Source organism: Mandrillus leucophaeus, unplaced genomic scaffold (assembly GCF_000951045.1).
Source record: "Mandrillus leucophaeus isolate KB7577 unplaced genomic scaffold, Mleu.le_1.0 Scaffold95, whole genome shotgun sequence".
Lineage (NCBI taxonomy): Eukaryota > Metazoa > Chordata > Mammalia > Primates > Cercopithecidae > Mandrillus > Mandrillus leucophaeus.
Genome location: NW_012110363.1, coordinates 4,232,436 through 4,244,886, shown reverse-complemented (window position 1 = coordinate 4,244,886; position 12,451 = coordinate 4,232,436). Strand labels below are relative to the sequence as shown.

Here is a 12,451-nt window from a genome sequence, read left to right as displayed (position 1 = left end):
ATAATCCAAATCATATTGTTATTATTTGAATTGAAAGGGATATTGGTCTTGTTATAGACCTCTGGCTCCTGGATCTTCAAGGAAGCAAATGTTTAACAGAGTGTCCTGAATATTGTTTCTTGGTGTCAGCTCTGCTCTCACCCTACGCACTCTCTCCTGAACCATGGAACATGGAAGACTGAAAATTACATTTCCCAAACTTTATTGGCAGCTAGGTTGTGCCAGCGGGAGGCACTTGCATCATTTGAGAAGATGGGAGAAGACATTATGTTTTGGTGGTGCCTCCAGTAGTTTCAGCAGGAGCAGTCGGTCAGGCAGAGGCAATTCAGCAGTATTGTGTGGGCTTCAAGGTTATGGGTGACACCGCTTTTCTTCTTCTTATTTAATTGGGTCTTGTAAACAGTTCCCCGTGTTAAATCCTCTCCTATTTAAAATACCTGGAGTGGTTTTGGTATACTGACTGACAGACACTTTGTATATCACATAAAGAAAATGTAAGGCTAGAAATTAACCAACCTTTAAAAATTAGACTGGCCAGGCGCAATGGCTCACGCCTGTAATCCAGCACTTTGGGAAGCCAAGACGGGCGGATCATGAGGTCAGGAGATCGAGACCATCCTGGCCAACACGGTGAAACCCCCGTCTCTACTGAAAATACAAAAAATTAGCCAGCTGTGGCAGCGGGTGCCTGTAGTCCCAGCTACTCGGGAGGCGGAGCTTGCAGTGAGCCGAGATCGCTCCACTGCACTCCAGCCTGAGTGACAGAGCAAGATTCCATCTCTAAAAAACAAAACAAAACAAAACAAAACAAAAAAATTAGACTATACAGGGGATAGAAGCAATAATTTTAATTTTAAAAAGAAAAGCAATATCCTAAACGGATGCAACCGTATTTCAAGTGTCTTTACATGGACCATGAAGCTCCAAGTTTATTCAGTGAATACCCTTCAGAACAAACTGATTTAACCGAGTTAAAACAATGAAATGACATATTCCAGAAACTCCTCTTAGCAGAGAAACATAGAAGGGAGCCTAGATGCACTACAGGAAGAGTTCTTGAATTTCCTTGCCACAGACCAAGTTCAAATTGAGCTACAGTGTTCCTTAGGTGCACTGCCTAGTGGAACATAAAGCGGGGCAACAAATACCCAACAGGGGAACAGTAATTGAACATAAATGTTATTAATAAAATAATTGTAATGGCAACTAACACGTAGAGCATTAACCATGTAATCAGCACTATATGAAGCACTAAACATATTTTATTTCATTTAACCCTCAAAATACTTTATGAAGTTGGTGCTATTATTATCCCTCTTTACAAATGGAGAAACCAAAGCTTGGAGAACTGAAGTTATTTGCCCATGGCCATATAGGTGGAAGTGGTAGAACATGAATAATTGATTTGCAATTTTGGAGAATGTATTTTTCTAAATAAAGAAGAAATGTGGAGGAAAACAATGCCTGATAGACTGGGTAAACTGACCTTAAGTTGTCATTAAGTCAAAACTAAGCCATGCTATGTTACAGTTTTGGTGTGTAAAGAAATTGTTTTTGAGAGAGCTATTCAGAGTTAGAATTCTGTGTGAATTGTACAAAATACATAAAATTGCCTCTAACCAAAAAAAGTCAGGAATCTGCTATTTTAGAATAATTTATGTTTTTTTTTTCTCCAATTGGCCTGGGACTACTCTCTAAGGCAACATTTCAATGACAAAGAGATTGTTCCTGAATGTGGCTGGGGAAAAGCCATCATTGTTGAAGGAAGGCAAATATACTGTTCTTTCCCTGAAGAATAAAAAAGTACTAAAATCTTTCTAGACAGTACTATCCATTATGCGAAGAACTGACAGGGAATATAAATGGAATCCAGAGGGGAAAGAAGACTAAATTTAAGGTGACCCAGTTCCTGTTACGTTTTATGGACTGAACACTGCCATATAGAGATTTAAAGACATTTTCACCCTTATTCATAGAGTGCCTACCGCTAGACACAAATGGAACCAAACATGGGCATTCAAAAGAGTATGTGTTGTCACAGGTGAAAGAGTGGCTGTCTAGCTAGGTTGAGAAGAGTGAGTGAGGAGACAGGGAAGTGGAAACTAGGTGAGACAGGAAATGAGTTGTACGTAGAAGCAAGAATCGGTGACTACTCCAGGGGCATCAGGAAGCCAGCAGAATGCTTTTTTTGAATAGCATGTTTTAGTTTGCAAAATATTTGATTCTCTTTGATAAGATATGTGTTATGATTTTCTACATATTACAGATGATAAAACTAAGCTTAAGAGCAGTTAAATGATTTTCCAGGTTCTCAGACTTTTGGAGAGCTAAAGCTGGGGCTCCTGCCCCCCAAATGTGGCACTTTTTGTCCTCTAAAACCAGTCATTGTAAATGACGAATCTGAGGAACAAGCGTGTGGATTTTATGAAATGTAGGTTTAAAAAATGTAAACATATCAGGATCCTTAAAAAAGCACTCTCCATGTTTTAAAGAACAGCAAAATCACTAGAAATGACTGTGTACCTTACTACTGAGAGCCCGGCTCCAATGTAATTTAGCAGTGGATTTGACACTTCTTCTGCATCCAATCCAAACCAACCAAACCTGAAAATCCAGAAAGTCACATCAAATTAAATATTGTTAAGATGTTTCACCATAATGTTTAAGGGCATGGACTCGGGGCCAGATTCCTGGTTCAAATCCCAGCTCTCTCACTTATTAGCTGTGACTTTGGGTAAGTTATTTATTTTCGCTGTACCTCAATTTCCTATTTTTTTATTTTTTATTTTTTTTTGAGATGGAGGCTTTCTCTGTCACCCAGGTTGGAGTACAGTGGTATGATCTTGGCTCATTGCAACCTCTGCCTCCTGAATTCAATCTATTCTCCTGCCTCAGTCTCCCAAGTAGCTGGGACTACAGGTGCCTGTCACCAAGCCTGGCTAATTTTTGTATTTTTAGTAGGGATAGGGTTTTGCCAGTCTGGAACTCCTGAAATCAAGTGATCCACCCACCTCGGCCTCCCAAAGTGCTGGGATTACAGGCTTTAGCCAACGTGCCCAGCTTCCCATGTTTAAAATAGGATAATTATTGTACCTACCTTATAAGTTTGTTACAAAGATTAAATGAGTTAGTATACATAAAAGTACTTGTGAGTGTCTCTTTACTAAGACTAAAAAAGAAGAAGTAGGAGAAAATAGTTCACCTGACTCATGGAAGGTTAATTAATTGGTTACAATATTGTATTGTATATAATTGGTTACAATATTGTATTGTATACGATATTGTATAGTGTTTGGAGTAGACTTTTAAAAAACTTCTAGGTTAAATATCCCTACTCTGTCATTACCACAGATTTTTTTTTCCTACCTTGACATTGCTGTGATCATCACCAAGAATCACTGAGAACCATCCAGGGGCAAGAGGAAAGGAGAAAAGAAGGAAAAGAAAAAGAAAATAGCAGGAGGTGGGGAATGGGGAAAGGATGGGAGACAATGTATTGGAAGTTAGTAAGTTGGTTTGTTTTGTTGTTTTGAGGTGGTTATAATGCTTTGAGTGGAAAGGGAGTCCAAAAGGTAAGATGAGAATAACACCCTACATTCTACTCATTTTTCCAAAATTGATTTGAATGTTAATCTTAATGCTGACCAAGGGCACCAGTCTGATAGAACTTTGTGTAATGATGGGACTGTTCTCTATCTTCACTGCACAAAAGAGTAGCCCCTCCCCATATGTAGCTACTGAGCACACCCAAGTGGCTAGTGCAACCCAGAAACTGGAGGTTTAATTTTATCAATTTAAATTAATTTAAATTTAAATATAAACGGCCTCCTGTGGTTTCTGGCTACTCTATTGGACAGCGCAACGCTAGAGCTGGGGCTGGCAAACTTTTTCTCAAGGGCCAGACTGTAAATAATTTAAGCTTTGAGGGTCAGTTATTCCCTTACTGCTCAACTCTACCACTGTGATAGAAAAACAGCCATAGACAGTCCTTAAATGGATGGGTTTGGCTGTGTTCTGATAAAACGTAATTTATAGAAATGGCCGGGAAACCAGACCATGGTTTGCCAACCCTGCTCTAGAGGGAAGAATATGTGCTCTGGAACTAGAAGACCTGGGTTTGAATCCTAGCTTCTTAGTTCTGTGACCTACAGTAAATTACTTAACCTCTTTGGGTATCTACTCTAAGATAGTGCTTACTTCATGTATTTGTGAAAGTGAGATGATAATGATGCATAGAACATGTCCAGCAAACTGTGACACAATAGAAAGGGACAATAAACATCAGTTTCCTTTTTCTCTCTCTACCTCTGTTTCCCAGATTTAATGCTACACTATATCTTGATCAAATATCTAGATTATTTATTTATTTATTTATTTATTTATTTATTTTGAGACAGAGTCTCGCTCTGTTGCCCAGGCTGGAATGCAGTGGCGTGATCTTGTCTCACTGCAAGCTCCGCCTCCCGGGATCATGCCATTCTTCTGCCTCAGCCTCCCCAGCAGCTGGGACTACAGGTGCCCGCCACCATGTCCGGCTAATTTTTTGTATTTTCAGTAGAGACGGGGTTTCACCGTGTTAGCCAGGATGGTCTCAATCTCCTGACATTGTGATGTGCCCGCCTTGGCCTCCCAAAGTGCTAGGATTACAGGTGTGAGCCTGTAAATATATTTAATTTCTACATATTCTAAATATTAAGAATTTGGGGCAAATAGCAATAGAAGGTGGCATATTTGATGTGTATGTTTTACCAGCTATAAACTCTGTGAGAATAAGAATCACATGTTATTCCTCTCAGTAAGCACTTGCCTTACGAAGAATATGGGTGCGGGAAATCTTAGTTGAACTAATATGACTTGAATTACCTTGAGCTTGCCCAGCCAGTTAAGGCATTAAATGATCCCCAGATTAAGATTCCAAGGCCTAATCCAATGGTTTTGATAATTGGGACAACAGCAATGTTCCCTGTAGATGTAATATACAGAAGAAACATGTTACTTCCAATATAGAAAATACATTTATAAATAGAATTAGTTTTTATTCTAACTTCAACTGAAGTGGATGGGATTTGGACAAATTTAGTAAAGCACAGTTCCTTATTTTTTAAGTAAAATAACCATATTTTTGGCATTAAATTTATGATTATGATTGTTAAAAGAACTAGGCTCAGGGAAAAAGTCTACAAAGAAAAATGTTGAACTCCTAATTGTACAGAGGTTTCTCACCCTTAGCATAGCTCTCTATTCTGTGACTCTTCATGGAAGCTGTCAGTGATAAATTATCAGTGACCATCCTCTGAGACTTGAACTAGGGCCAATTACTGGCAGAAGTCTTTGGCCATAAAACAGGCTCAGAATTTGCTCTTCCATGATTGCTGATTTGTCTTCTGGATTTCTGGATTTCCACATTCATTTTTTTATGTTTTGAGGGTCACTGAGGGCCAAATCCATATACATATATATTTTTGGTCTATCCTACAATCTCTTCTTGAAAGGTTACCTCTTTAGGATTCCATGACGTCCTCATCACTTGATTCTCCTCCTGTTTCTCTCTTTAGCTCTTTCTCTAGCTGCTATTTTTCATCATTCCTTCTGGAATAAGGTACCTCCTAAAGATTTTCCCTTGAGCGTATTTGTCCCCTTGCTTTATTGTCCTTTGGGTACTTGACCTAATTTCATGTTTTCAGCTACCAGCTAAAGGTGCATGTTCCCAGTGCTACAGCTCTAACCTGGACCTACTTTAGAGTTTTAATATTATTCTCCAAACCATCAAGAAGAAATCTCCAACCAGATGTTTTCTATGGTGGAAACATCAGGATGTTCATGCTCAGAAAGGGCCAAGCTGAACCCATCCTTTTCCCTTTCAAACATGTTCTTTTTCCTTTCCTCACATGTGTCAATACCACCACCCTCCTAATCACCTGTAATCAAATCTCTACGCTATCATTGGCCCCTCCCATTCTGCTATGTCCTATATGCTATCAGTTGCTCCAACCTATGGCATCCACATTTGCAACATATCTCAAATTGGACTCTTTCCCCACGGAAACTCAGTGGAATCTGCTGGGTGAACAGAAATGCTCTCGTGGCTATAAAGATCTGCAGGATGGATGGATGTTTCGTCTGTTCCTGTCCCTCTATTAGATATGACAAGCAATCATACTGAGGTATAAGTGAGGTATAATAATGTAAATCTTGGTGGAAATCTAAAAGCTAACTCTTTTGTCTTCTAACTTATGAACTTCACTAAATCATTTAACTCCTCAGAGACTCAAATTAAGTGGGTAATAAATAAATTTTAATTTTAATTTTTTAAATAAATTTTTAACATTTTCACATGTATTTGCTCTTAATGAAATTATTTCTAAAGATCATTGATACTTGGAATTCTCTTTGCTGAAGAAAAAAAGACCTCCTGGGGTGTATTTATATTAATTGAAGGGAAACACTTGATTGACCAAGCCAAGTTACGAATTCTAATTATATAGTTTCAGGTACTGATAAGGCAACAGAAAGATTTTTGTTTACTTTGCTTTTCTGTTAAAAGCCCTTTTGAAACGAAGTATCTTCACATTGGCCTAATTAGGTTAAGCCCTAAAAATGATATTAGTAGAGATTACTATTTAATAAATATTTTCTGATAAACATCCTGGAAAAAAGGGGCAGAACACACTAAAATAATAAATGAGTTATGCTTGAATAGACGGAGAATAATTAAAATGTTTTTACTGTAATAATTTTCTACCACGAACTTAGAAGTAAATCATTTAGAGGAATAAATCAGGTGGAACAAATCAGGTAAAGCACCAAAAATATTCATTGAGCATGTGAAGGCAAGAAAGTAGTTAATTTCTAGTATCTATGACTAAGGGTTATTCAGAATCACTGTTTGTGCTATTTCTTCCTACTGTGAGCGAGAATTATTTTGATCATTATGTTACATAATAAAAGTATAAATTATATCAGACATTACCTGTTGCCCAAATGCAGCCTCCAAGCATTGCAAAAGGCCAAAACTTTGGGCAATGCAATATCAGATTGACCACCAAGGCAACCAACCATATGGCAGCACAAAGGACCCACTGGAGAAACATTCCTGGAAATAAACAAACTCGGTGTTAGTGGTTCAAATTGAATTGAATCAATTTGTGCTCAGGAATATCTATGAGGTGGTATTATAGGAATGGTCACAATTTATTGAATGCCATATGCCATGGACTTGCACATTTCATTCTTATGACTACTCTGCATCATAATTAACCCCAGCTCAAAGATAGAGAAAATGAATCTGCAATTAAGCAATGTGTCCAAACAGGTAGTAGTTTGTTGAGCTGGAATTTAAACCCAGGTTGACTCCAAGGCTTAGACACGGTGTGCTCTGGTTTAATATTATTTTTTTCTATTAGACAAATCAAGAATTTTCAGCCAAAGAGTGATGGCAAGACCAAGTGCATATTCTCATTCAGATGCCACACTGAGTACTCTTGCATCCCCAAAACCTGGTAGTAAGTACTTCAGAATAGCATGACAGTAATTTAAACCTTCGGTGACCATTTATGCCAGCTCTGGGATAAAAATAAAATCATTTATGGTCATACATAGGCCTCATACAGTTAGAGTTCAATGCCTATGGTGAGTCAGGCTTTATAAACCTGAGAATTAGCTTTCTAGGTCAAGGTTACTCTACTTTCTATACTTTGAGTTGCCATTTTCCAGTTATCTGAAGATAAGCTGGTGATGAGGTGTATCTGTACCTTTTTGAGGCTTCTGCATCACTAAGGATTTAAAGATTAAAAGGATGAGCAAATAGTTGACATTGAAAGAAATACTGAGGCAGTTAAAACTCAATGGATTACTTCTGGCACTAACTTTGGAAGATTGTTGCCCTTCTTGGATTCAATCTCATGGTGGAGGAGAGAGAAAAAATGGCTGCTAATCTCTATGACAAAAGAGTAGAATCAGCCAGGCGTGGTGACTCCCGTCTGCAATCCTAACACTTTGGGAGGCCGAAGTGGGTGGACTGCCTGAGCTCAGGAGTTCGAGACCAGCCTGCACAACATGGTGAGACTCCATCTCTACTAAAACTACAAGAAATTAGCCGAGTGTGGTAGTGTGTGCCTGTAGTTCCAGCTACTTGGCAGGCTGAGACATGAGAATCACTTGAACCCTAAAGGCGGAGGTTGCAGTGAGCCAAGATTATGATACTTCACTCCATCCTCGGTGCAAGAGTGAGACTCTGTCCCCTCAAAAAATTGAAAATTAAAAATTAAAAGGGTTGGATTCCCGGGGTTGAAAGGAAGTTTCTTTTTTTAGTTTTTTGGTTTTCAAATGAGAAACTGAAAACAGCAGAGCTGGTAATATTTGCCCAGGATCACAAAGCTAATTGTGGAAGACTAAAAGCTAGATCCTCTACCCATTTTTTTTTTTTTTGTTCCTCAGGTAGTTCCTATTCTTGTCCTAACTCCAGAGGAAAAGAGAAGAAAGGCCCTGGAGCAAAACAATTTGTAATCGTATTTTCTAAGTGCACGAAGACAAAGAATTGGGGAAATAACACAACTGTGGTCAGGTAATAAATACTACCAAAGAAGTAATCCCAACATGTGTTCACCGTCAATCTCAATTCCTTCTCCCGGCTTCAATATGGAAGTCAGGTAAATACAAATAACTCTTGCTTCTCCTTCTCCAAAACTCACATTAGTCAGTTCTGCTATGATGTAACATGTGCATTCCTTGAAATCACTGCACTATGCAAAATCATGCAGTAAAAACTACAGAGCATATGGGGAAAATGGGACTAGGGGAACAACACTCAACCCAATTAAAATGGTAGTACAGTTTTAACTGGTTAACTGGTTAATTACATGAATGCTGTAATAAATAGGGCATTTTAATTGAAAAAGTCCAGAAGTTTGCTCCTGGAAGTGGGTATCCAAAGGGTTGCGGCTTAAAAGTTACTGTGAAGGTGTTGGGTGAGGAGTTCTGATAGCAGATGTGGTTGGATGGAATACTTCATAACCACATGTGGTGAGCTAAGGGAGCTGGTCGATATTTGAAGGACGTGAGGGTATATGCGTGCATTGTGTGCATTATCACACATCTTTATTCATCTAGGTGCAGTTTTCTGTGTTTATCTAGAGCTTTCTCACACACAAAATTGCACATAAGCCAGCCAAAAATCTGTTATGCTTAAATTGTTCTCCAATATATCAATCATGTTGAAGATTCATGTTTTCAAAACAAGTGTTATTAGTAGAACTGACTATAAATTTCTTCCATTCATATAATGGCCCAAGAGCTTTCCTGACAGTAACCTCCCTAGCTTTACCATGAAACAACCTTAGTGGTTCTCCTATTCTGACTTGCAGACAAACTGGTATGGGCACTGTCAAATGACTAATTTTAAGCTCTATTCATTAGGTATCAAGATCAACATGATTTATTTTTGTAGCTGTACTTTTAAAAGACCAAAAAAGGAACTTCATTTTTAAAAATAATATAACGTTAACAATCAAGGAAATATAATTACCATCACCAGTATCAAATTTTTTAAGTGGCACAAAATTTGAGCCAAACAAAAGGATAGCTACAAAACAGGAGATGTAACCAAAGGTTAGGTCTGCTCCATTATTGCTCATGGTTCCAGTCTTGATGAGTTTAGCTGGTTCACTTTAGACTTGATGTACTTTTCAGGAGCTTCTGAAATTAAAAAAAAAAAAAAGAAAAAAGAAACAATTGAGATGTGAATCTGTGAACAAATTGTGATTCACATATTTATCAAATTTTTCAAAAGTATGCTAAGACTCCTTTCTGTGGATAGTTAGGACATGACAGAAGTATATATTATGCTTGTACTTCATGCTCATTTATTCTATCAGCAAATATTTTTGATCACTAGCCTACAATTTAAAAAGAACAACTTTGTCTTCAGGGCTTGAAAGCCTAACTTCTTCTAAGATCTGAAGACAATTTTTAGTACATTACAAAAAAAAAAAAAAAAAATTCTCCTGTGTAGATTCCACCACTGCAGAAAGTTTTAGTGAACAACACAGCTAAACTTATTTAACAGCTCTAGCTCCTCTATGAAGAAAAGGACTAAAATCACAAATAACCAAGAATTAGACATTTTTTCATAAAGTTAGCATTTAGAAAAGGCCACTGAATACAATTCAGATTTTTAGTTTCCTGAGATACAGGAGAAAAAAACACCACCAAAGTAATTTTATCACAGGGTGCAGAGTCTTTCCACAATGCCATCTTGGATTCTTTCATATTTAGCACACTGGCCCTTTGGAATAAGCCCCCTGGAATAGAATCAGAATAATCCAGTGGTTTCTTTTTCCCTGCAAATTTAATGTTATATTAATAACTTCTTGTATATATGTATTGAATAAAGTACACCTGAAATCAAATCACCTTTCCTTGTTATTTTATTTCACAATGACAAACATTTAAAGGTCCATGTATTGTTCCTTATGTGTTCTTTCCGAGAATATTAAATATACAACAACCTACAAAATATATTATTTACCATTATTAAAGATAGTTTAACTGAAAACAAGGATCACTTCAAAACTGGTCATAAACTTTAGTAAAGAAAATGTGTATTTGAAATTGTGTGGACTTTCTTAAAACAAAAACAAAAACAAAAACACATTGCTATTAAGAAAACATCCTCTATAGGGATGTGGTTGAGGAAGAGACACTGAGGCACATTTCAACATTGACACAATAATGCTATTCAATAAATATAAGAATAATTCTACTGCTAGGCTCAAAGAGAGGTTCAGCCCTGCAGAGACTTACATGGGTTATGACTCAAGGGTCAGCTGAAGCAGGTGCTTGCTGCTAAGATAACAGAGGTGCCACAGGTCAGAGATGCAGGAAGTGTCTTGAAAAGCTAACCTATGACTAAAAAGACACATGATTGGGTGATAACGCATTATTTTCTCCTCATTTTAATTAACAACAAGCAAAGCAAAACAAAACCTTTATGTGTACATTCATAAAAAGAGAATGTCTAACCTTCAAGAGTGGCAAATTATTTATTGAAAAGAAGGCTCCACAAAGGCCCTACACCTCTGAAACGGAGAGAATAATTTGACATGCTAATTAGAGTGCATGAGCTGCATTTTGACTACCGAATAAACATCAATCAGTTATTACCTACAGATAAATGAAGTTTATTGCATGCAGCTCTTGTACATTTCAGAGCATGTGATCTTATTTCATTGTGAATTGGCAATAACTTACTGTCTTTAAAAAGGCTCTACCTCGCTCTAAAACAATGAAATTTTTGTGGAAAAGAAAAGGAGTATCACTCCATCCAGCACATTTTTTCCAATTCTTCCTGCACAAAACCTAAAAAGTCTCAAACATTATTTTAATGTTTTCTTTTCAGAGTCCACTGATATTTTGTCAAACTATATTAATTCATTTTTATTTTATTACTTTTGTTTCATTTATTAGTAAATACTTCTCCTTTACATTTTTCCTAGTAATTTAAACTTCTACGCAGACTTGGAAAAAATTGGTATTTGGTATGTTCTGATCAATACTGTTTGCTCCACTCCAACTAAAATTTCCTTTTTTGTTTCATGTTGATTTCCCCAAATCTCCCGGCAAGTACCGCCTGTCTTTGGGCTAAAATTAACAGTGCTTGAATGTACTTATTCTGAGCCTTGATTTTTCTTTTTAACCATGAGCACGTTTTTGAAAAATCATGAGACGCTCCCCTGCAAAGCGACTTTGCTTTCCTTTGAGTGGCTGTACTCACTGCGTTCCGGGCTGGCGGCTGAAACTCCTTCCTACTCAGCGCCGGCGCGATCCGCCCCTACATGCCTGCGTGGAGCCGGAGCCTGACTCATTCCCTCTACGTGCAGGGGGCGGTCTGGCCAGCCTTTACTTTCTGCGGGAACAATTTCCCACACACCGGCCGGGAGGAGAGGGGAGGGCTCTCGCACCCGTGACCCAAAGTCCCATTCCCAGGGTGCTCGCGAAGAGCGCCAATCCAGCCTTGACTTCCTGCTGGGACGTTTACCTCCCTAAGGAGGGTGGAGAGGGGAGGGCTTTAGCACCGGTGACCCAGAGGCCTTCATAGGACAGCAGGTTGGGGAACGCCTTCCTTCAGTTGCTGTCCTGGAGTGAATTGTCAGGTGGCTCGTGAGGAGTCGTCAACCCTGGGTGGGTCAACCAGGAAACTAGAAGAGTTTTGTGTATTTCAAGAGGTGATTATTCAGGGAACTCTCAGCATGTCACCCTCTCTAAGTGTCACAGAGGGAGGTATTATTTGTGCAGTTTATGGATAAAACAAAAGGTTGAGGAATTTCGCACCACTGTAAAAGATTATCTCAAGTGAATTTTTCCATTTGGTATTAAGAAATTCATCTGCACCACTGATGTCAGTAACATCTCTCGTGACATCACAAGATTTCACTTGTAATCACTAACTATAGAT

The 12,451-nt window shown here is 38.2% G+C and overlaps 1 protein-coding gene across 2 annotated transcripts in view; it reads right to left on the bottom strand.

Annotated features, from left to right (window-relative positions):
* The window catches only part of TMEM144 (transmembrane protein 144), a 54,822-nt gene extending 42,666 nt beyond the window's left edge, over nucleotides 1-12,156 (bottom strand). The window contains exons 1-6 of one of the 2 annotated variants that reach the window (XM_011970508.1): nucleotides 11,771-12,156; nucleotides 10,801-10,899; nucleotides 9,524-9,693; nucleotides 6,971-7,093; nucleotides 4,864-4,963; nucleotides 2,524-2,604 (exon numbers count right to left, since the gene is read on the bottom strand). In XM_011970508.1, the coding sequence (XP_011825898.1) occupies nucleotides 2,524-2,604; nucleotides 4,864-4,963; nucleotides 6,971-7,093; nucleotides 9,524-9,632 (413 nt within the window). In that variant the 5' untranslated portion in view covers nucleotides 9,633-9,693; nucleotides 10,801-10,899; nucleotides 11,771-12,156. Of the gene's footprint in view, nucleotides 1-2,523; nucleotides 2,605-4,863; nucleotides 4,964-6,970; nucleotides 7,094-9,523; nucleotides 9,694-10,800; nucleotides 10,906-11,770 lie in introns of both variants that reach the window. The other variant, XM_011970507.1, reaches the window with a different exon arrangement.
* Between the last annotated feature and the right edge of the window lie 295 nt (nucleotides 12,157-12,451).